Below are 26,088 nucleotides of genomic sequence, written 5' to 3' on the forward strand. Positions count from 1 at the left end.
ATAATAAAAAAAATAATTAACATTATTCATATAAAACATTACATACATGATAAAATTTATTGTACTGAGGAAGCAACTAGTGTTTATTTATTAATTACTCTCTTGAATTTACTTTAAAGAAATAAGAAGATGGAAGTATGAGAGATAAATCATGAGTGAAAATTTTTTTTTATCACTTTTGGTGCATTATATATTTTATTTTATTTTTCTTCTATCCATCTCTATTTGTTAAAATAGAACAAATAAAAAATAACAAATAAAAAATCACAAATTACTAAAACCACAATATAAATTTTTTTCATGCATGCACAACCCGATTTGTTTTTAACGTTTGTTTTTATGTTTTAAAATTATTTTTTTAAAAAATTATTTTTATTTTTTTTAAATTAATTGTTTTTGATAATTTTATATGGTTTTAATGTGTTAAAGATAAAAATGAATTTTAAAAAATAAAAAAATATTATTTTAATATATTTTTAAATAAAAAATAATTTAAAAAACAACCTTTAGTTAAAAAAAAATATTAATATATTTGATAACGATTAAAGGAATCCAAAATTTTTGGGCAACATATTTTGTTTAAGGGGAAATGATAGAAAGTCAAAGCAACAAGCGTAGCTTAAGAAAGAGACACAGAATAGATTGGAAAAGCTTCCATCTTCGGCTTCGAAGGAGGTGAGGAACAAACAGTCAGAGATACCGCAGCTTTTTAACCTAACAATAACGATGTTCACGCGGAAAAGCGCTTTTAGAGCTACTGCTTCTGATTTTCGGAATCTTCAACAACATATGGAAATGGGTATCTTTCCTTCTTTCTTATTCTTCAATCATCACCACATCTCCACTTCTGCTTGTACTAAGAAACCTTCTTTGCCTCACAAAAATGGTGGGTTTGTTAGTAATAACAGCACTAACATTAGTATTGATGATGCTTTGGCTTCATTCTATCGCATGGTCCGCGTGAATCCTAGGCCATCTGTTGTGGAATTTGGCAAATTCTTAGGGTCCTTCGCTAAAAAGAAACAGTATTCAACTGTTGTCTCTTTGTGCAATCATATGGATTTGTTTGGAGTGACCCACAATGTTTATTCTCTAAGTGCATTGATTAACTGCCTTTGTCGCTTGAACCATGTTGATTTTGCTGTCTCTATCTTGGGAAAGATGGTCAAACTGGGTATTCAACCTAATGTTATCACATTCAATACACTACTCAATGGGCTCTGTATGGAGGGAAAGATTAAAGAGGCAGAAGAGTTGTTTAATGAGATGGTACGGCAAGGGCATGAGCCCGATGTAATTAGCTAAAATACTATAATCAATGGTTTGTGCAAAACTGGCAACACCAGTATGGCTGTTCACGTGTTCAAGAGGATGGAACAACATGGGTGTAAACCAGATGTGGTGACATATAGTACAATCATAGACAGCCTTTGCAAAGATAGGCTAGTTAATGATGCCATGAAATTCTTATCTGAAATGGTGGAGAGGGGCATTCCATCAAATGTTGTTACTTACAGCTCCATAGTCCATGGTTTTTGCAATTTAGGACAACTGAATGAAGCTACTAGATTGTTCAAAGAAATGGTTGGAAGGGACGTTATGCCAAATACAGTGACCTTCACTATTTTGGTTGATGGGCTGTGCAAAGAAGGAATGGTTTCAGAAGCTCAACGTGTCTTTGAAACAATGATTGAAAAAGGTGTAGGGCCAAACATTTACACTTACAATGCTTTGATGGATGGGTACTGTTTACAGCGCCAAATGAATGAGGCCAAGAAGGTGTTTGAAATCATGATTCACGAAGGTTGTGCACCTGATGTACATAGTTACAACATCCTGATCAATGGATATTGCAAAAGTAGAAGGATGGATGAGGCAAAATCACTCCTTGCTGAAATGTATCATAAAGCATTGAATCCTGATACTGTCACCTACAGCACTCTTATGCAAGGACTGTGCCAATTAGGAAGACCTAAGGAAGCTCTCAATCTTTTCAAGGAGATGTGTTCTTCTGGCCTGCTTCCAGATATGATGACTTACTCGATTTTGCTAGATGGCTTCTGCAAACATGGATATTTGGATGAGGCATTAAAACTGCTCAAGTCAATGCAAGAGAAGAAATTAGAACCTGATATCGTCCTTTGTACTATTCTCATTGAAGGCATGATTATCGCTGGGAAGCTTGAAGTTGCGAAGGAACTGTTTTCCAAGCTTTTTGCTGATGGAATACGGCCTACTATACGGACATACACTGTCATGATCAAGGGACTGCTGAAAGAAGGGCTGTCAGATGAAGCATACGATTTATTTAGAGAAATGGAAGATGATGGCTTCTTGCCAGACAGTTGCTCATATAATGTTATCATTCAAGGATTTCTTCAAAATCAGGACTCATCAACTGCTATACGACTTATTGATGAAATGGTTGGTAAGAGATACTCGGCGGATTCATCTACAGTTCAGATGTTATTGGATTTGGAATCTCAAGATGAAATCATAAGCCAATTTATGCGTGGAAGCTCTCAAGGTAGAAAAATAAAGTGACATTTTCCTATCAAGTGACGTTGTAGGCTGATGAGCCTCTTGTGAGTTCTAACGATACTCTGTTCTTTAACTTTAATGAATGATCTGTAACATCTAGGGTGCCTTCCTGTGATCTGTTTTGGCACTGGATCTCACCTTGCATTGTGTTGACTTGAATCTATGTGTATAAAGTACAAAGTATACAATAACCAGTCTTGTTTTCCTTTATGCGATGAATTTTTTAACTTGATGTAGGTATTTCTAGTTTGGAATTTGCACCGAACATCATGACCTCTACTAATCCTAACAAAGGAATGCTTAAAAAAAGTGAACTCGAGGGTTCTCTTAACCTTGTTCTATTATCCAAGTTACAACTGGTTTTCTTGGAGCTGATCTGAAGGCGTTGTTGATAAGGCTGGCAATCTTGCCGTAGAGACAATTGGTTAGCAGATTCTCATCTATCCAGAGAATCTACAGTTTCAGAACACGTGCAGAAATGGTGAAGGACACCTCGGTTGCCATCATCATGTGAATCTACAGTTTAACAGTTTTCTGGAAAAGAGGACTCTACAGAAGCATAGAATTATATTAGGTTGATCAAAAATTATTTTATAATAAAACCAAACTCATACCTGAAACCCGAGCTCGAGTCGAGCGAGTGTGTACGTAGATTTAAGCTCAAAACTCATCTTGCATATAACCTGTCTTTTAAAATTTAACTTTTCAACTTTCTATTTTATAACCATTATTAAAATCTTGTTTTTTTTTTCAAGTGGGATAAAAGTTTTTTAGAGGTTTCCACTTCCACACTACTTAGTAGAATTTATGCTCTACTATTTGTCCAATAACGAATTTGGAGTTAGTGGCATGTTTTGCCCTTGTATTCTTGCTTTTCTTGGTAATTTTCCACTGTACAAAATCTATGTAGAAATAAATTGGCTGTTTTAGAGTAGTGCAAGGAGGAATGGAGTCTTTTATGAGGACAGATGGACGTGCAAGAGGGACAGAGTCTAATCTTGTGAATCCAAACTACATTATGTCTCTCTTCGTTAGTTTGCTTGAATCTGCCAACTTCAATAGTCCTTTGGAAATTGCGTTGGTGCTAAATGAAGAGTGTAAGTCTTTTCCAAGTAGTTAAATTCACCTACGTTGCAGGATTCTTTGTTCTTTGTGCCTCCCTGAGGCTCGAAACCTATGATACTGTTTCAGCTGATCTCGCTTATACATGATGACAGTTTTCTAATTTCTAAGTCGTTGATCAAGACTACAAAGCAAGATGGATGTTGGAAGCAAAAAAGAGAAAAAGTATTATTGATGGAAGATAGTTTTAACAGTTCTGATTTTATGATCAATGCACTACAACTGTGAACTTCGTAACTTCAGTTTTGTGAGGCAATACCAGTGGAGATGTGAAGGATTCTTCTACAGATTCTCCCATTTTTATGATATAGAGATGCCAAGTTTTCTACTAGAAGCCTGTCTTACTTTTAAAACATCATGGATTGGCATGCTTGGAGATGATCATAGAGCTACTTTCTTTGTAACCCTGTCTGGTTATGGCTTGGCTGCTAAGATGCATCAGGTAAAGTGATGAAAGCAAGAGCCAAAGTTTCTCGTATGTTCATGTACATAGCACATACCAAGGGCGAAATGATATAAAGTGAAAGACAACAAGTGTATAACGTTTTGGGCTTCAAATAAAAAGTAAAATGGTCCATTGCCCTTCGGGTTCCTTTCATAAATGATTCTGGCGAAGCTGAACCCAAGAAGACAAGACACCCAGAATTGAGAGAGAGATACGGAGTTGAGTGGAAAAGCTTTCATCTTCGGTTTCGAAGGAGGAGAGGAACAGTAAGACATACAGGATCTTCTTAACCTAACAATGATGATGTTCATGCGTAAAAGCGCTTTTAGAGCTACTGCTTCTTCTGCTCCTGCTTCTGCTTCTGCTTCTGCTTTTCAGCTTCAACAACAACTTATGCAAATGGGTATCTTTCCTTTTCGTCCTGATTTCCCATTCTTATTCTTCAATCTCCACCACTTCGCAACTTCTTCTTGTACTAAGAAACCTTCTTTGCCTAAAAAAAGTGGTGGGGTTGTTAGTGATATTAGCAATAACATTAGTATTGATGATGCCTTGGCTTCATTCTATCGCATGGTCCGCGTGAATCCTAGGCCTTCTGCTGTGGAATTTGGCAAATTCTTAGGGTCCTTTGCCAAGAAGAAACAGTATTCTACTGTTGTCTCTCTGTGCAATCAAATGGATTTGTTCGGTGTTACCCACACTGTTTATTCTCTAACTATATTGATTAACTGCCTTTGTCGTTCGAACCATGTTGATTTTGCTGTCTCTGTCTTGGGTAAAATGTTCAAACTGGGTATTCAGCCTGATGTTATCACATTCACTACTCTACTCAATGGGCTCTGCAATGAGGGAAAGATTAAAGAGGCCGTAGGATTGTTTAATGAGATGGTACGGCAAGGGCATGAGCCTAATGTGATTAGTTATACTACTGTAATCAATGGTTTGTGCAAAACTGGCAACACAAGTATGGCTGTTCATGTGTTCAAGAAGATGGAGCAACATGGGTGTAAACCAGATGTGGTGACCTATAGTATAATCATAGACAGCCTTTGCAAAGATAGGCTAGTTAATGATGCCATGGAATTCTTATCTGAAATGCTGGATCGGGGCATTCCACCAAATGTTGTTACTTACAGCTCCATAGTCCATGGTTTTTGCAATTTAGGACAACTGAATGAAGCTACTAGATTGTTCAAAGAAATGGTTGGTAGGGATGTTATCCCAGATACAGTGACCTTCACTATTTTGGTTGATGGGCTGTGCAAAGAAGGAATGGTTTCAGAAGCTCAGCGTGTCTTCGAAACAATGCCTGAAAAAGGTGTAGGGCCAAATATTTACACTTACAATGCTTTGATTGATGGGTACTGTTTACAGCGCGAAATGAATGAGGCCAAGAAGGTGTTAGAAATCATGGTTCGCAAGGGTTGTGCACCTGATGTACATAGTTACACATCTTGATCAATGGATTTTGCAAAAGTAGAAGGATGGACGAGGCAAAATCACTCCTTGCTGAAATGTGTGAAAAAGAATTGACTCCTGATACTGTCACTTACAGCACTCTTATGCAAGGCCTGTGCCTAGCAGGGAGACCTCAGGAAGCTCTAAATCTTTTCAAGGAGATGTGTTCTAATGGCCAGCTTCCAAATTTGGTGACTTACTCGATTTTGCTAGATGGCTTCTGGAAACATGGACATTTGGATGAGGCATTAAAACTGCTCCAGTCAATGCAAGAGAAGAAATTAGAACCTGATATCGTCTTTTATACCATTCTTGTTGAAGGCATGTTTATCGCTGGGAAGCTTGAAGTTGCAAAGGAACTATTTTCCAAGCTTTTTGTCGATGGAATACGACCTACTGTACATACATACAGTGTCATGATCAAGGGACTTCTTAAAGAAGGGCTGTCAGATGAAGCATACAGATTATTTAGAAAAATGGAAGATGATGGCTTCATGCCGGAAAGTTGCTCTTATAATGTTATCATTCAATGGTTTTTTCAAATTCGGGACTCATCAACTGCTGTGCGACTTATTGATGAAATGGTTGCTGGTAAAGGATTCTCAGCGGATTCAACTACATTTCAGATGTTACTGGATCTGGAATCCCACGATGAAATCAGAAGCCGATTTATGCGTGGAAGCTCTCGAGGTAGAAAAATGAAGTGACTAGATATAGAGAAAGAGATGCTGTTGCCAAACTTGAGAGTGTGCCGTGAGTGATATTGGTATGCGCTAAGTTTGGAGCTGCAGCAATGCAATGGATGTTCTTCCGGGCAACTTTAATCATTGTGTGGCAAATTCCAAAAGGAATTGTTGCAAAATTAACAGAAGCTATGCCATAACTAAAACAATAATTAAAAGAGCATTTCACTTATCCCAGCTATGCCATAACTCCCCTCACAGTCCACTGTTGATTGTACAGTTCATTCTAAACAATAATTTAATGTTGGGTTTGGGAAATCGATCAAAGAACATGAAATTCCATGGAGAGCAGAAGTTATGAAATAAACTTAAAAATCAAGGGAAAACAGTTTTATCTTTCCTTTTCGAATCATTAGACATCGAATAGGATTTAGTATATTCACTCTAGTAATATACTTAGCATTAAACTCGTGATATGTTGCAGATAAAATTTTAAGTTAATTTTTAATATACAAGAAGGAAGGAAATGGTTATATTATTGACAATATAAAAGTTGATTTTTTAAATAAAAATTATTTTTGTTATTTTTTTTAATTTTATAAAACTTCAAAGAAATTGTTATGCAAATATAATTTATTTATATAAAATTAAAAATTAAATAAATTATAATAATCTCTTTTAAAGTATTGTGAAATTAAAAAAAAATAACAAAAATAATTTTTATTTAAAAAATTAACTTTTATATTGTCTATAATTATAACCATTTAAGAAGGCCACACAATATTAACAAACCCAAATAATCCCAATGAGAGAGAGAGAGAGAGGAGGAGGAGGAGGAGGACTCCATAGACACTAACAACCAATTTAGGTAGCATGAGCATTTTTTAGCAGATTAGAGGATCTCGTTTCTAATTTGTTTTTGATTATTTTTTAGCAATTGAATTCCATTTAGATTTCAAATCGATTTCTCAAAAGGGTTTCAAACTAAGAAATTAATTTAACTCTCGGGATTGAGTTCATGTCATTTATACATCTCCAGCTGTTTCACGAGGCTCATCATTTATGCCATGTTATCAAGTGCTGAAGAGTTCTCTAACTGATCTGAAGCCATATTCAATCAAATTCTTGTCTGTAATTGTTCCATGATGTTCTACTCAGTTGCTGAAATCTCTAGGGGTCTGCTTGCATTACTACTTTGAAATGTGTCTGTAAATTTCATGTTCTTGCTGAGGTGTTTCAGTGTTTACTCTTAAGAAAAATCTGTTAGCTGAGGGTTTTGGAGCAAGAACAGAAGAATATTGATCTCCCGTTCTTAGGATTTTAAGGGCTTTTGGGCGTTTTGTTTTGTGATTTGGCTTCATCTAATAAATATGACCAGCAGCTGCCCTCCTCCATGGATTTGGAACTTCTTGTTTCTTACAAAATATTTCCCAGTTACACATTTCTCGGCAGTCGGCAGCATTTTATCAACCACGGTGTATTTGTGATTACAATGCAGTTTATTTTTTAAATTAGTTTTTCTTATGAAAATGAAAATTAATTTTTTTTTCATTTTTTTAATACTATTTTCAATATCAACGTATTAAAATTATTAAAAAACAATAAAAATAAATTGATTAATATTTTCTTAAGCCAAAAATATTTTAAAAAAACACACCATTAATCAATATGCATTTCGACGGTTTGCTATGGAATGTTTCTGTACTTGAAGCACCTGTACAGATATTTACCCCAAGCCTTGAGGGGCCGGTGTTTGAATTTGAAAAAATGTCTGGAAATATGAAGCTGCGGTAAAATTCATATAAATCACCAAGACTTGAACCCCAGTATCCTAACCAGCTAGATTACAGCTTTGATTATTGTTTTGTAATAATTAACTATAACTAAATGAGATTAGTCTTTTACTATGGATTGCATGCTTTTAGTTATAGTTTTTTTTATTAATTTTTTTATTTAATTTAGTTTATTAATATTAATTTTTTTCTATTTAGTTATCATACACGGATCTCAGGTTTGACGGGTTAACCTGGTTTTGCAGGTTAACCCAGTTAATTCAGATTTTTTTCTTTTTTTTAATTAGTTTTTTTCCAATTTCATCTGTTAATATCGATTTGTTTGGGAATTAAACTTCATGATTTGTTTTGTTTATTTTTCATTAAATTATCGTGATCTCATAAGGGGATTTTACTGTACCCCTCTTCGCTAAGCACTATTCATTGAAATAGTGCTTTGGTTTTCTTTCTTTGTTTTTTTTAATTAATTTTTTTTGTTTAATTTCATTTTTTAATATTAAATTTTTTTCTATTTAGTTATCATACTTTCATGACACGTTCTTGTAACCAGACCCACATCCAAGGCACTTGGATATGGTGTTATAATCATGCTCAAGGCTCTTAGACCTGGCATTGCAGTCAAACCCATTTAAACTTGGGTCATGCAAATTTAATATTATTGTTAATATTAAAAAATTTATAATTTGTATTATAAATATTATTATTTTTATTATAACGAATATTGCTAATATAATAATTAATAAATTTTAAAAAAATATTATTAGTTGTTAGCTTTTTTTTTGCTTTTTTCATTGTTTTTTTTAATTAATCTTTTTTTTATTTAGTTCATTAATATTAAAAAATTTCTATTTAGTTATCACATCTCATGATACAGATCCTAAATTTGACGAGTTAACCCATTTGATTCAGATTTTTTTTCTTTTTTATTAGTTTTTTCTTATAATTTCATCTTTTAATATTGATTTGTTTGAAAATTAAATTTCATGATTTGTTTTGTTTACTTTTCATTAAATTATCATGATCTTATAAGATGATTTTATTGTATCACTCCTCGCTAAATACTATTCATTGAAATAGTGCCTTACTTTGTTTTTTTTTTTCAATTAATCTTTTTTTTGTTTAATTTCATTTTTTAATGTTAATTTTTTTTCTATTTAGTTATCATACTTTCATGACATGACCTTACAGCTAGATCCGCATCCAAGGCTCTTGGGTTTGGCTGGGATACCAAACCCAAGAAACTTGGGTCAGGTAAGTTTAATATTATTAATAATATTCTAAATATTATTATTTTTATTATTATTAGGAAAACCAGACCCCGGAAACTTGGGTCTGACTGGGGCGCTAAACCCAAGTTTATAATAATTATTATTATTCGTATTCTTATTGTTATTATTATTGTTATCGTTATCATTATCATTAATAAATTTTTTAAAAAAATATTATTACTATCGAAGAAAAACCATAAATTTGATTTCAAGTGATAAAAAGCTATAAGAATTTGGATCAGACAAGTTTAATATTATTATTAATATTAAAAATATTATTATTTGTATTATAAATATTACTATTGGTATTATAATTAATATTATAAATATTACTCTTGGATCATATGTCGCAACTAGACCTAAGACTCTTGAGTCTCACTTTACAGATATACCTAACACATCTTGCTTTTTTGATATTTTTTATGCCAAAAAAATTGGTCTGCAACATAACGCGGACCACCTAACCAGTATTAACTATAACTAAAGGAGATCAGTTTTTTACCATGAATTGCACTGTGCAATCCACCGTGAAAAAACCGATGATTATTCACCATTATGCATGTATTGTCCACCATTTCTACCCAATCAAGCATGAAATCTGTTGCCTGATCTTAAAGGGTGTAAAACAGCAGAGCATTAACAAGCATCAAATTTAAATAAAACAGTGTCCAACAATTGACAAAAATCACAATAACTAGAAATCAACATCAAAAGAGTAAAAAGTATCAAGTAAACCACATGGATTATTCGAAACAAAAGCTTGATTCGTCATTTTTATTGCTTCTGCTATTATCTTGAGAGGGATGAGGGGTTGTGGTGGCGGTGAAAGAGATGCTGATTTCAGCCATTTGTGGCGGTGGAGGAGACAGGACAACGAACTTGGAGAGTGAGTGGGAGTGAGTACTGACTGGGCAGCATCTTTATTAGTCACAGATCACTCTAGACGATATTAAATATTAAATTAATAATAGAAGATTAGGACGACATTACGATTTAGAATTGGATCCATGATGGAGATAAATTAATTATTAACAGTTTTTTATTTAAGAGTTGATTTAAATGTAAATGTAATTATTTTTAAAAATATATTTGTATTTAAAATTGTATTAAAATAACATTTTTTTTAATTTTTTTAACACTTTAAGACAATTTAAAAATACAAAAATATTTTTTAATTTTTTTTAATTTTTCCAACTTTACATTTAAAAATTAATTATAAACATGTTCTTAATTGAATATAAAAACTAATGTATTTTTTAGATTGTTTAAAAAAGGATTAAATTTAGGTTGAAATGTATGTTAATTTAAGAATATTTTTAATTTTAAAAAATAATTTGAATATTTTTAAAAGATTAGTTAAGAGTTATTTATTATTTATAATTAACTTACATTTTTTTTTTGTTTATATAAGAGATGGAGTTTTAATCCTTGTCCAAATATTGTTTAATTATTTTAGGTGGTCATATTGAAGAAGAATGCGAGTGAAAGTCAACAAGTGTATAGAGTCTTGGGCTTCAAATAAAAAGTAAAACGGTCCATTGCCCATTGGGTTCCTTTCATAAATGGTTGAGAGGAAAAAGCCTCCATCTTCGGCTTCGAAGGTGGAGAGGAACAGTCAGAGAGACGGTATCTTTTTAACCTAACAATGATGGTGTTCATGCGGAAAAGCGCTTTTAGAGCTTCTGCTTCTCAGCTTCAACAACGACAAATGGAAATGGGTATCTTTCCTTTTCTTCCTGATTTCCCTTGTTTCCTATTCTTCAATCATCACCACTTTCTTACTTCTACTTCTACAAAGAAACCTTCTTTGCCTCAAAAAAATGATGGGTTTGTTAGTAATAATAGCAATAACGTTTGTATTGATGATGCCTTAGCTTCATTCTATCGCATGGTCCGCATCAATCCTAGACCTTCTGTTGTGGAGTTTGGCAAATTCTTAGGCTCCTTTGCCAAAAAAAAACAGTACTCTACTGTTGTCTCTTTGTGCAATCAAATGGATTTGTTTGGAGTCACCCACAATGTTTATTCTCTAAATATATTGATTAACTGCCTTTGTCGCTTGAACCATGTGGATTCTTCTGTCTCTGTCTTGGGTAAGATGGTCAAACTGGGTATTCAACCTAATGGTATCACATTCACTACTCTGCTTAATGGGCTCTGCATGGAGGGAAAGATTAAAGAAGCAGTAGAGTTGTTTAATGAGATGGTACGGCAAGGGCATGAGCCCAATGTAATTAGCTATAATACTATAATCAATGGTTTGTGCAAAACTGGCAACACCAGTATGGCTGTTCACGTGTTCAAGAGGATGGAACAACATGGGTGTAAACCAGATGTGGTGACATATAGTACAATCATAGACAGCCTTTGCAAAGATAGGCTAGTTAATGATGCCATGGAATTCTTATCTGAAATGGTGGAGAGGGGCATTCCACCAAATGTTTTTACTTACAACTCTATAGTCCATGGTTTTTGCAATTTAGGACAACTGAATGAAGCTACTAGACTGTTCAAAGAAATGGTTGGTAGGGATGTTATGCCAGATACAGTGACCTTCACTATTTTGGTTGATGGGCTGTGCAAAGAAGGAATGGTTTCAGAAGCTCGGCTTGTCTTTGAAACAATGACTGAAAAAGGTGTAGAGCCAGATATTTACACTTACAGTGCTTTGATGGATCGGTACTGTTTACAAGGCCAAATGAATGAGGCCAAGAAGGTATTTGAAATCATGGTTCGCAAGGGTTGTGCACCTAATGCACATAGTTACAACATCTTGATCAATGGATATTGCAAAAGTAGAAGGATGGAGGAGGCAAAATCACTCCTTGCTGAAATGCATCATAAAGCATTGAATCCTGATACTGTCACCTACAGCACTCTTATGCAAGGTCTGTGCCGATTAGGAAGACCTAAGGAAGCTCTCAATCTTTTCAAGGAGATGTGTTCTTATGGCCTGCTTCCTGATATGACGACTTACTCGATTTTGCTAGATGGCTTATGCAAACATGGATATTTGGATGAGGCATTAAAATTGCTCAAGTCAATGCAAGAGAAGAAACTAGAACCTGATATCGTCCTTTGTAATATTCTCATTGAAGGCATGTTTATCGCTGGGAAGCTTGATGTTGCGAAGGAACTATTTTCCAAGCTTTTTGCGGATGGAATACGGCCTGATATATGGACATACAATATCATGATCAAGGGACTGCTGAAAGAGGGGCTGTCAGATGAAGCATACGATTTATTTAGAAAAATGGAAGATGATGGCTTCTTGCCAGACAGTTGCTCATACAATGTTATCATTCAAGGATTTCTTCAAAATCAGGACTCATCAACTGCTATACGACTTATTGATGAAATGGTTGGTAAAAGATTCTCGGCGAATTTATCTACATTTCAGATGTTATTGGATTTAGAATCTCAAGATGAAATCATAAGCCGATTTATGCGTGGAAGCTCTCAAGGTAGAAAAATAAAGTGACATCTCCCTATCAAGTGACATTGTAGGCTGATGAGCCTCTTGTGAGATATAACGAGACTCTGTTCTTTAACTTTAATGAATGATCTGTAACATCAAGGGTGACTTCCTGGGATCTGTTTTTGGCTCTGGATCTCACCTTGCATTGTGTATTGACTTGAATCTATGTGTATAAAGTACAGAGTGGACAGTAACCAGTCTTGTTTTCCTTTATGCGATGAATTTTGTAACTTGAAACAGGCATTTCAAGTTTTGAATTTGCACCTAACATTGTGACCTCTACTAATCCTAACATAGGAATGATTCAAAAAAGTAACGAAAACAAGAGCCAAACCCTGATACGAGATGCCTGTTTCTGGTATTGATCATGTTATACTGTTTCTCAAGCATGATCGTGGGAATGCTTATCTAGCACCTAACCTACCTCATCATGGCATTGCAAATAAGGCGGGGCCATTAAGGCTTAGCAGGAGGTGCAAGCCGTGCAATACTGGCGATGCATTGTTACCCGCAAAATCACCAAAAGAACCCCGATGTATGAGAGTGAAATCATGAATGAACAAAATTAATCTTCTGGGCAAGTTTAATCCTTGTGCGGCAAATTCCAAAAGGAATTGTTGGATCCACCTTGTAAAATTAACAGTAGCTAGTGCTATCTATTGCCTCGCATCTCTTCCATCCATTTACCTTGGTAGTATATTATAACTATACCAATTCACATTATATTAGAATTAGAATTAGAATTATATTAATTAATAAGCTAAAGGGTGTGGGGAATTTACTGTTCACCCACACCCAATGCACTGTGGATTATAACAGTAATCCACGGTGCATTTCTTTTTTCTTTTTTTTAACTTTTTTGTTTTTTTTTTAACTTTTTTTTTTCCAACTTTCCCCCTTTTTTTTTCAAAATTACTTTCCTTTTTTTCCAACTTTCCCTTTTTCTTTTCGTTTATTTTTTTTCTAAAATTATCTTTGTCGATTTTATTTTTTTACTATTGAGCTGATTAAAAATTTCGCTTTGTAATTTTTTTCCTTTAAAATACTGTGGATTGCTACGGTATTTTCCTATATGGTTTTTCTATTTTTTTTTATTTTTCAAAATTATATTTGTTGATTTTATTTTTTTTAATATTGAGCTGATTGAAAATTTAGTTTTGTAATTTTTTTCTTTAAAACATTGTTGATTGCTACAATGTTTCTCCGCATGGTTTTTTTTTGATGATTTTCTCCGGAATTATCTTTTTCGATTTTATTTTTTAATATTAAGCTGGTTAAAAATTACAGTTACAATATGTAAGAAAAACACTATAACTTTCCTCGCAAATTACTATGAATTGCCATAGTGTTTTTTTCCACATGGTTTTTTCCAGTTTTTTTTGTGTTTTCTTTTTTTGTAATATTTTTTCCCAAAATTATCTTTGTCGATTTTATTTTTTTAGTATTGAGCTGGTTAGAATTTAACTTTGTAATAAAGCTTAATCATGTGGGGAAAGCATTGTAGCTTTCCTCACAAAACACCGTAGATTGTTAGAGTGTCTCTCAACATGGTTTTTTTTTCTTTTGATTTTTTTAAAATTATCTTTGTCAATTTTATTTTTTTAATATTGAGCTGATTGAGAATTATAATTATAAGTCATTACAAATAAGACTAAATCATGTGGGGAAGCACACTAGCTTTCATCACAAAACACTGTGAATTGCTACAGTGTTTCCAACATGGTTTTTTTTCTTGTTTTTTTGTGTATTTTTTTGTTATTTTTTTCTAAAATTATCTCTGTCGATTTTATTTTTTTAATATTGAGAATTTAGCTTTGTAATTTTTTTTCTTTAAAACACTATGAATTGTTGCAGTGTTTTCCCATATGATTTTTTTTATGATTTGTTTCCAAAATTAGTTTTGTCAAATTTTTTTTTTGGAATATTGAATTGGTTAAGAATTATAATTACAATAAAACTAAATCACATAGGGAAAGGGTTGTAACTTTTCTCACAAAACACTGTGAATTGCTATAGTATTTCTCTAAATGGTTTTTTTTATGATTTTTTCTAAAATTGTCTTTGTCGATTTTATTGGAGAAAGCACTGTAGTTTTCCTCACAAAACATTGTTAATTGCTACAATGTTTTTTCTCATGGGTTTTTTTTCCTTCCAAAATTATCTTTGTTGGTTTTTTTTTAATATTAAGTTGATAGAGAATTTAGTTTTGTAATTTTTTTTGCTTTTTATTAACAGAAAAGCTAAATTATATGACGAAAGCACTGTATCTTTTTTCACAAAACACTGTGGATTGCTACAAATTATTTTGTTCAGTCTCTAAGTGTTTAATCACGATGGTTAATTTCTAGTAATAATTCCACTTTCCTATCTGTTTGCAGAGTTAATTTCTAGTATGAATTTTGAAGTTCGAACATGTATTGCATTAGTACTGTTATTAATTAAGGAATCAATTGTGCCTTTAAGGATGTGATGTGTGTTTGCAAAAATTGCTTAGTGTAATTCAATAATTCATAAACAGCATACTAATGTATATTATTAGGTTAGTAGACACAAAATCAAGAAACAATGATCGATGTCAAGGATTATATCTTTTTTCGTAAAATATACCGTGGATTGCTACAAATCATTTTGTAACTAAGAAAAACAGACTCACAGAGTAGATTGGAAAAGCTTTCATCTTCGGCTTTGAAGGAGGTGAGGAACAGTCAGAGACAACGCAGCTTTTTAACCTAACAATGATGATGTTCACGCGGAAAAGCGCTTATAGAGCTACTGCTTCTGATTTTCGGATTCTTCAACAACATATGGAAATGGGTATCTTTCCTTCTTCTTTCTTATTCTTCAATCATCACCACATCTCCACTTCTGCTTGTACTAGGAAACCTTCTTTGCCTCAAAACAATGGTGGGTTTGTTAGTAAGAATAGCACTAACATCATTATTGATGATGCCTTGGCTTCATTCTATCGCATGGTCCGCATGAATCCTAGGCCATCTGTTATGGAATTTGGCAAATTCTTAGGCTCCTTTGCCAAAAAGAAACAGTATTCAACTGTTGTCTCTTTGTGCAATCATATGGATTTGTTCGGTGTTACCCACAATGTTTATTCTCTAAATATACTGATTAACTGCCTTTGTCGCTTGAACCATTTTGATTTTTCTGTCTCTGTCTTGGGTAAAATGTTCAAACTGGGTATTCATCCCTCTGCTAGCACATTCAATGCACTCATTAATGGTCTCTGCAATGAGGGAAAGATTAAAGAGGCAGTAGGATTGTTTAATGAGATGGTACGGAGAGGGCATGAGCCTAATGTGATTAGCTATAGTACTATAATCAAAGGTTTGTTCAAATCTGGCAACACCAGTATGGCTGTTCAGGTGTTCAAGAAGATGGAACAAAATGGGTGTAAACCAGATGTGGTGACATATAATACAATCATAGACAGCCTTTGCAAAGATAGGCTAGTTAATGACGCCATGGAATTCTTATCTGAAATGGTGGAGAGGGGCATTCCACCAAATGTTGTTACTTACAGCTCCATAGTCCATGGTTTTTGCAATTTAGGACAACTGAATGAAGCTACTAGATTGTTCAAAGAAATGGTTGGTAGGGATGTTATGCCACATACAGTGACCTTCACTATTTTGGTTGATGGGCTGTGCAAAGAAGGAATGGTTTCAGAAGCTCAACGTGTCTTTGAAACAATGATTGAAAAAGGTGTAGGGCCAAACATTTACACTTACAATGCTTTGATTGATGGGTACTGTTTACAAGGCCAAATGAATGAGGCCAAGTAGGTGTTTGAAATCATGATTCACGAAGGTTGTGCACCTGATGTACATAGTTACAGCATCCTGATCAATGGATATTGCAAAAGTAGAAGGATGGATGAGGCAAAATCACTCCTTGCTGAAATGTATCATAAAGCATTGAATCCTGATACTGTCACCTACAGCACTCTTATGCAAGGACTGTGCCGATTAGGAAGACCTAAGGAAGCTCTCAATCTTTTCAAGGAGATGTGTTCTTATGGCCTGCTTCCAGATATGATGACTTACTCGATTTTGCTAGATGGCTTCTGCAAACATGGATATTTGGATGAGGCATTAAAACTGCTCAAGTCAATGCAAGAGAAGAAACTAGAACCTGATATCGTCCTTTGTAATATTCTCATTGAAGGCATGTTTATCGCTGGGAAGCTTGAAGTTGCGAAGGAACTGTTTTCCAAGCTTTTTGCTGATGGAATACGGCCTACTATACGGACATACACTGTCATGATCAAGGGACTGCTGAAAGAAGGGCTGTCAGATGAAGCATACGATTTATTTAGAGAAATGGAAGATGATGGCTTCTTGCCAGACAGTTGCTCATATAATGTTATCATTCAAGGATTTCTTCAAAATCAGGACTCATCAACTGCTATACGACTTATTGATGAAATGGTTGGTAAGAGATTCTCGGCGGATTCGTCTACAGTTCAGATGTTACTGGATCTGGTATCTCATGATGAAATCATAAGCCAATTTATGCGTGGAAGCTCTCAAGGTAGAAAAATAAAGTGACATTTTCCTATCAAGTGACGTTGTAGGCTGATGAGCCTCTTGTGAGTTATAACGATACTCTGTTCTTTAACATTAATGAATGATCTGTAACATCAAGGGTGACTTCCTGGGATCTGTTTTTGGCACTGGATCTCACCTTGCATTGTGTATTGACTTGAATCTATGTGTATAAAGTACAAAGTATACACTAACCAGTCTTGTTTTCCTTTATGCGATGAATTTTTTAACTTGAAATAGGTATTTCCAGTTTTGAATTTGCACCTAACATCGTGACCTCTAGTAATCCTAACAAAGGAATGATTCAAAAAAGTGAACTCGAGGTTGTCTTAACCTTGTTCTTTCATCCAAGTTTCAGCAGGTTTTCTTGGAGCTGATGTGAATGTGCTGTTGACAAGGCTGGCAGTCTTTCTGTAGAGAGAACTGGTTAGTAGAGTCTCATCTATCCCGAGAATCTACATTTTCAGAAGACGTGCAGAAATGGTGAAGGATACCTCAGTTGCCATTATCATGTGAATCTACAGTCTAACAGTTTTCTTGAAAAGAGGGCTCTACAGAAGCATAGAATTATAATAGGTTGATCAAAAATTATTTTATAATTAAACCAAACTCATATGAAGCCCAAGCTTGAGTCGGGCTAGTGCATGTATAGATTTAAACTCAAAACTTATCTTATATAGAACCTTTTTTATTTAAAATTTAACTTCTCAACGTTTCATTTTATAAACATCATTAATTTTATTTTTTTTTTGTAAATAGAATAAAATATGTTTAAGAGATTTTGAGTTTTGCCATACAGTTTGTGCTCTACTATTTGTCCAATAACGAATTTGGAGTTGATGGCATGTTTTGCCCTTGTATTCTTGCTCTTCTTGGTTTTTTGCCACTGTACAAAATCTAAGTAGAAATAAATTGGCTGTTTTAGAGTAGGAGGAATGTAGTCTTTTATGAGGACAAACTAATGGACGTGCAAGAGGGACAGAGTCTAATCTTGTGAATCCAAACTACATTATGTCTCTCTTCGTTAGTTTGCTTGAATCTGTCCAACTTCAATATTCCTTTGGAAATTGCGTTGGTGCTAAATGAAGACAGTAAGTCTATTCCAAGCAGTTAAATTCACTAACGTTGCAGGATTCTTTGTTCTTTGTGCCTCCCTGAGGGCTCGAAACCTATGATTCTGTTTCAGCTGATCTTGCTTATACATTATGACAGTTTTCTAATTTCTATTTCGTTGATCAAGACTACACAGCATGGTGGATGTTGGAAGCAAAAAAGAGAACGTATGATTGATGGAATATGGTTTTAACAGTTCTGATTTTATGATCAATGCGCTACAACTGTGAGCTTTGAAACTTCAGTTTTGTGAGGCAATACCAGTGGAGATGAGAAGGATTGTCGTATTTTTAACTGTGAAATCTGATAAATAGTTAAATATTACTCTTTAGTAAATTGTCGTATTTCTCACTACTTCAATTATCTTGGCCAATTTTCATACTTGATGGTTTGCGTTCATAATAACCCGTGCAATAATTTTCATTGCGCTAATCATCTCATTAAATTCCGAAGAATACCAAAGACACATGGGGAACATTAACAAGAATCAAGGAACTTCAGATTGAAGCTGGTTTATCGAACAATTAACATCTGGGAACTTCGGATCGGCAAACGTATGTACTAGCACAATCCATCATGATCAGAAACTTGATTTCTTCTCTGTGGGGAACCAAGGATGGGTGTGGTTTTTTATTACTCTGTCATCCCTTCCCTCCTCTCCCAAGACAAGCACGAAACCAAGAAGTTCAATCTGCTGCTGATCCAGAGCTGTTTATCCTGCATTCTATCGCATGGTCCGCATCAATCCTAGACCTTCTGTTGTGGAGTTTGGCAAATTCTTAGGCTCCTTTGCCAAAAAAAAACAGTACTCTACTGTTGTCTCTTTGTGCAATCAAATGGATTTGTTTGGAGTCACCCACAATGTTCATTCTCTAACTATATTGATTAACTGCCTTTGTCGCTCGAAACATGTTGATTTTGCTGTCTCTGTCTTGGGTAAAATGTTCAAACTGGGTATTCAACCTAATGTTATCACATTCACTACTCTGCTTAATGGGCTCTGCATGGAGGGAAAGATTAAAGAAGCAGTAGAGTTGTTTAATGAGATGGTAAAGAGAGGGCATGAGCCTAATGTGATTAGTTATACTACTGTAATCAATGGTTTGTGCAAAACCGGCAACAGAAATATGGCTGTTCACGTGTTCAAGAAGATGGAACAAAATGGGTGCAAGCCAGATGTGGTGACATATAGTACAATCATAGACAGCCTTTGCAAAGATAGGCTAGTAAATGACGCCATGGAATTTTTATCTGAAATGGTGGAGAGGGGCATTCCACCAAATGTTGTTACTTACAACTCTATAGTCCATGGTTTTTGCAATTTAGGACAACTGAATGAAGCTACTAGACTGTTCAAAGAAATGGTTGGTAGGGATGTTATGCCACATACAGTGACCTTCACTATTTTGGTTGATGGGCTGTGCAAAGAAGGAATGGTTTCAGAAGCTCGGCGTGTCATTGAAACAATGACTGAGAAAGGTGTAGAGCCAAGTATTTACACTTACAGTGCTTTGATGAATGATAAATAGTTAAATATTACTCTTTAGTAAATTGTCGTATTTCTCACTACTTTAATTATCTTGGCCAATTTTCATACTTGATGGTTTGCGTTCATAATAACCCGTGCAATAATTTTCATTGCGCTAATCATCTCATTAAATTCCGAAGAATACCAAAGACACATGGGGAACATTAACAAGAATCAGAACTTCAGATTGAAGCTGGTTTCTCGAACAATTAACATCTGGGAACTTCGGATCCGCAAACGTATGTACGAGCACAATCCATCATGATCAGAAACTTGATTTCTTCTCTGTGGGGAACCAAGGATGGGTGTGGTTTTTTATTACTCTGTCATCCCTTCCCCCCTCTCCCAAGACAAGCACGAAACCAAGAAGTTCAATCTGCTGCTGATCCAGAGCTGTTTATCCTGCATTGCCACCGATCTCCATGGATTCGGAACTTCTTGTTTCTTGCAAAATATTTCCCAGTTACACATTTCGTCATAAGCATTTTATCAACCACTGCATGTTAGAGATTGTGTTGGAGAATATTTTTTAAAATAGTTTTTCATCATAAAATGATTTTTTTAAAAGTTTTTTTTTTAATTTTTAATTTTTAATATCATTATATTAAAACTATTAGAAAGCTCAAAATTAATTAATTTAATATTATTTCAAACTAAAAATATTTTTAAAAAAACAGCATTGATCCATATGCATTTTGACAGTTTGCTATGGAATGTTTCTGTGCTTGAAGCAATTGGACAGATATTTACCCCAAGCTTTGAGAGAGGCCGGTGTTTGGATTTGAGAAAGTGTATAGAAATCTAAAGTTGCAGTAAAATTCATATATATCATCGAGACTTGAACCCGAGCATCTCCGGTGAGAACCAAGTATCCTAACCAGCTAGATTACAGCTTTGATCATGGTTTTGTACTAATAAATACATATCTCTTATTATGTTTAGTTTTGATATTTTAGGATGGAGCGTAACAAAAGTACCTCATGTTTGCTTGATTATGAACCATTTGTTTGATCGGAATACCGGAACCATTTGTTTGATCAGAATAGTTGTTAAACTCAACTTGATTAAGCGAGATTACAAGTTCAGATAGAAAAAATTATTGATATCATGAAACTTAATCTATCCAAGCGGATTTTTGTTATCAAGTTTATCTAATAAAATCTGTACAAGCTCGATTGTGTTAGAGAAATTGTTTTTATATAAATAATATTATTTTAATAAAAATAAATTATTTGAGTTAACTTTGTAGGTAATGATAATTATAAATATATTTGGGAGTGTAGTTAATATTGTTTTTTAAAATGTTTTTTTATTAAAAAATATATTTAAATAATAAGTTTTTAGAAAAAATTAAAATTTAATAAAAAACCGATTCCACGGCAACAGCCCCGTGTGAAGCTAGGTGGTGTACGTCCCTAAACGGACAATGAAGATGGTTAAGAGCGAGAGAGATAGGTTATTAATTAGAGCTTAAAAGGGCTAATGTTCCCATGAATTGGAGTTTAGTGTCGTCACTCGACTAATAAACATTTTGCTATCCTTCACCCAATATATATATATATATATATATATATATATATATATATATATATATATATATTGTATGTTTTCTTTTTCAAGTTAGCAAGATGATTAGAAAAGGACAAAAGGAAAACTATTGTAATGATGCAGGAGCAGTGCATCAACTAGTAATGAGAGCTACTCGTGTTTTCGCGCAGGCAGTGTTTTAACACTGATAAAAAAATAAAAAGGAACCAACCTTCTCAGTCTTGTTTGACGCAAGTATCTGAGAATCCTAGGTGCTGGTGGAGGTGCGTGCGCGCATGGTAGCGATGTTTCTCTCTGCTTTTCAGTTTCTGGCCGTGTGGGGCTACTGATCAATATTAGGGGCTTTTGAACATGGTGTCTTTGCCACTTAAGAACAGGTTTGAAAGAAGAAAGTCTTGCAGTGAAAGATGATTTCTGCTGGGGATAATGATTGCCATCAACTGGAAGCTTTCATGCCAAGGTCATTGCATGACCTTTTTGAGCTCCGATTTGTGCCTGTTCCTCCCTTCTTTAAAAAACCAGCAAACACAACATGTATTAATTTGAAGCATTTTCAAAATCCAAACACTTTATCAAATAAAAAGGTATCAATGATCCACAAATTTGAAAGCTCGTTGAAGAATCCACATTTTCAGGCTTCAATCCTTCCTCCAAGCATACAACAGCAAAGAGAACCCTCCACTATTGCTCCCACATGACCTGGTAGTGGATGAAGAGCATGAGCTTCTCCCACAATCACCACTCTCCTCAGCCCATTGCAACACACTAGAGCACGACGGAGAAGGCGATGACAAGGACATTGGCCGCGGAGTCGATGTTGGCCCCGCCATGGACATGCTCTTCCTGATCAATCTATTCTCTGGACCAACCATTTCAGGCCACACTCCACCATCACCAACTTGAAAAATAAACACACCATGACCTTTGGCAGCACTGCCAAGACTGTTGTAATTGTTACAATTGTTGTTGTTGTTGACCCAATTGAACACATCCCAAAAGAATTCAACTTCTAGCCCGCCAACTTGAATTCTTTCATTGCCTCTAAATTTCCAAGCCAACCTCTTGATAACAAGACTAATTTCACCATCAACTTTTACTACAAGCACACCCCCACCGCACTCTATTTCAATTTCATGCTTGGACCCCAAGAAATTAGCCCTGGACACATAACTCCTGAGCCCAAACACATGCTCCCTCCGAGACAACAGAGCCGGTTCACCCAGTTGGCGAGCTATGACCAGCCCGGACCTCCTAGTCAACTCAGGGCACAGATCACCTAGCAAGAATTCCAATCTTGCATTGCAAGAAATGGCAATGTAGAAGCGAGATTCCGGCTCCGCCGAGTTGTGAGTGAATTCAGCTCTAGTGAAGTCCCAGTAAAGCTTGATTTTTTTATAATGGTGGTGGGTCAAGTAGATGGATTTGGAGCCTGGTTTGTTTCTAAAGAGAGAAAAGGCTGATGGGTACAAAGAGATGGTGATGGAGAAAGAATCAGCTGCGTAGATGGTTAGGGAGTGAGAGAAGAGGGTTTTTGACCAAGCGAGTGTGAGATAGGTTGGTGAGTTGCCGAGCTGAGTCTGGTAGATACATGATATGAGATTTTGAGGCACTTGAGAGGCACTTGAGAGCGTGCTGGGATTGCTGAAACATGCTGGGATCATGTTGTTGAACTAGTTTATGCTTTTCAGCAAAAACATTGGAGAACTCCCAGGCAAGTACGTTTGAGAGACAGGGAGCGTGCACGAGGGGCTGTGAAGAGCTGGTTTATGGTGGTTTGGTGGGAATATTATTGATTTGGCTTTTGTTTATTTCCTACGAGGAAGGGAGAGACGGGGGAGAAAAAAGGGGGAGAGAGCGTAAAATTTACTGTTTTTTTTTAATATATTATAAAATAATATAAATCATATACTAAAATTTTATTTTGAAATCTTATATAACAATTTAAATTATTAAATTGAGATAATTTTTTAATAGGGTATCAAAGTTTTGATGATCAAACGGTCACGAATTTGAATCTTATCACCCATATTTATTTGAAAAAAATTAAGTACAAGGTAATATGAACATGTCCAAGTTTCAAGTTCAAATTTTTTTTACTTGAAGGGATGTATAAGAAAATAATATAAATCATATATAGAGACTTTACCTAACAGCTTAAGTTATTAGATTGAGATAATTCTTTGATATTATGATTATAGATATTAAACATGTTTGGTAATTGTTGACTCAAAATCTAATCCTAGCGAGTTTTTTTTCAAATAACTTAATCAAATAGACGAGTTAACTTCACAGAATTTTTTTATTTCTTTTATTTTTTATCTAAAATAATGTCGCTTCAAACCCAGGTATATTGAATCAAGCTAAACCACTATTGAACCTTAACATAGGATTGGTTTAGTTCCGGTCCAACTAAACTATTGAACCGAACCCATTGAGGCTTAGGTTTAGTGTAAAAAAGTTTAATATACTTAAATTATAACAATTAATACTTGGGGTTTTTCGATAACACACCCACGCCTGGTCATTATTATTGTAGTTGTATTTCGAGGAAATCTCATAAATTACTGTGTTGTTGCTAAAAACTAGATAGAAACAACAACAATAAAGAAAATCACGTCTAGTTTTATGAACAACGATAATAATACCTTGGTATCATTGCTATAAATTAATTTAAACTTGAGAGGAGAGGGTGGCCAAGTTGGTGCTTCGAGTCTTGAAAGATGGAGGCGCGAGGCTGAAGGTTGCCGTCATCCATCATCACAGTCATCGGTGGCGGCTATAAAGGCTTACAGTTCATGTTCCCTTCCTTGATTTGCGCCTCTGAAAGGGCTTTCCAAATCTGAGTATCTCTTGTGAACATGAGCTGGGTTGCACTGGCCCTTCTTTCTCAGTCACCATTACAATCAGTGACTTTGATTTATTAATTTCTCTCTTTCAGTCATACAAGAGGGTTACGGTGCCTTTTTATATTACTACTACTTTCTTTCTTTTCCCTGAAGCTGTCAATTTAGGCTTTGGAATCGGTCTATGAAAAGATTGGATTATGGGTTTAATTTAATGTTATTTGATGATTCGAACCAATATTTTTTAAAAAATAAATAGTATTGTATTTTTTTTTCAAATCTTTTATCTCATCAAATTTAACTAAGTTTAACCAAATCAATTATTAATTTATATTTGTCAAAGAACCGTCTCAACCCAATAACTTAAACTGTTAAGTGAAATCTCATGATATGATTTATATTATTTTCTAACACACCCTCTCAAGTAAAAGCTCATTAAGCTTGAAACTTGCACAGGTTTACAGTACTTTATGTTTAATTTTTATCAAATAAATAAGAAAGGTGAGATTCGAACTCGTGATCGTTTGGTCATTAAAGTTCTGATATCATATCATAGAATCAATTCAACTTAATAATTTAAATTTTTAAATAAGATCTCATGATATAATTTATATTATTTTCTCACAGTATTATACTTTAAATAAATCATTATAAATTTTACTATATCCTTTTTGATATATATAGAGAGAGAGACGGGCCTAGTGTAAAAGAGAGTTCTCATTGCTCAACTACTTTTGTAGTATTTGCTTCGAGAAGTTTATTTATTTAAAAAAATTATTTTTTTATTATTTTAAATTATTTTTTATATATATTTAAATTATTTTGATGTATTGATGTTTAAAAAAATTTAAAAAAATATTATTTTAATATATTTTTAAATAAAATATACTTTTAAAGACAATTATTTTCACGAGATTTTCACTGATCATGCACTCAATTGTCATGAAGTGGTGGGTGCTAAAAGTTTCACCTTTTGAGAGTATTCTATGCCCGTTGGAAATGCAAAATTGGAAGTTTGCGGCAAGACATTTTATATATATATATATATATATATATATATCGAGTGCACCTGTCTGCCTATATATATATATATATATATATATATATATATATATATAGGCAGACAGGTGCACTCGATATATATATATATATATATATATAGGCAGACAGGTGCACTCGATTCATGAAAATAATAATAATAAAAAAAAATATGTGGATGAAAAGCTAATTAATGTGGTCCTCCGTGTAGACAGCATGCATGTCTCTTCCTTTTGTAATTTGCTTATTTTCATGCTTCCAAAAAGATACCGATCAAGGCTTGCTACGATGGTGGACAAAAGACAGCAGATCATAAGTTAGCTATAGCCTATAGGCGAGTACTGAGGTCCATCGTCGTCCCTTTCGATTTAAATAGATTTTATTCGATCCTTCTTGGTTTGGCAGCCTATCCCCTTCCTTGTTTTATGCTTGCTTTGCTTCTTTTAATTGTAAAAAAGAAAAAAGAAAAGGGCCAAACGAACAAAAACCTTTGCAAAAAACAAGAAGTCTATGCATGGAGGTGCCCTCTTTGTCCCTATCGGATGCCTGCCTTCTCTGTTCTTGTTCTCTACTCTCTTGAGATCGACAAACATCTTCTATTTTCTTTAATTATCATATCAATACTCAATTATGATTTTGTTTTGTGGTTAATTACAATACTCATTGATTGC

General features: G+C 34.3%; 2 protein-coding genes and 3 pseudogenes across 2 annotated transcripts; 4 read left to right on the forward strand and 1 right to left on the reverse strand.

Annotated features, from left to right (window-relative positions):
- The first annotated feature begins 578 nt into the window (after positions 1–578).
- On the forward strand, positions 579–2,751 carry LOC133693279 (putative pentatricopeptide repeat-containing protein At1g12700, mitochondrial; annotated as a pseudogene).
- A 1,193-nt stretch (positions 2,752–3,944) lies between these two features.
- LOC133694441 (putative pentatricopeptide repeat-containing protein At1g12700, mitochondrial) lies at positions 3,945–6,490 on the forward strand (annotated as a pseudogene).
- Positions 6,491–10,866: 4,376 nt separating this feature from the next.
- On the forward strand, positions 10,867–12,982 carry LOC133694136 (putative pentatricopeptide repeat-containing protein At1g12700, mitochondrial). Its single transcript, XM_062115587.1, has one exon. It carries the CDS (start codon positions 10,956–10,958, stop codon positions 12,789–12,791), a length of 1,836 nt encoding a protein of 611 aa, XP_061971571.1. The 5' UTR covers positions 10,867–10,955; the 3' UTR covers positions 12,792–12,982.
- A 2,238-nt stretch (positions 12,983–15,220) lies between these two features.
- Positions 15,221–19,989, forward strand: LOC133694871 (putative pentatricopeptide repeat-containing protein At1g12700, mitochondrial; annotated as a pseudogene).
- A 1,631-nt stretch (positions 19,990–21,620) lies between these two features.
- Positions 21,621–23,364, reverse strand: LOC133694033 (uncharacterized). Its single transcript, XM_062115450.1, has one exon. It carries the CDS (start codon positions 23,195–23,197, stop codon positions 22,175–22,177), a length of 1,023 nt encoding a protein of 340 aa, XP_061971434.1. The 5' UTR covers positions 23,198–23,364; the 3' UTR covers positions 21,621–22,174.
- Positions 23,365–26,088: the final 2,724 nt, after the last annotated feature.

This window comes from Populus nigra, chromosome 5, assembly GCF_951802175.1.
Source record: "Populus nigra chromosome 5, ddPopNigr1.1, whole genome shotgun sequence".
In the NCBI taxonomy this organism is placed as follows: Eukaryota; Viridiplantae; Streptophyta; class Magnoliopsida; order Malpighiales; family Salicaceae; genus Populus; species Populus nigra.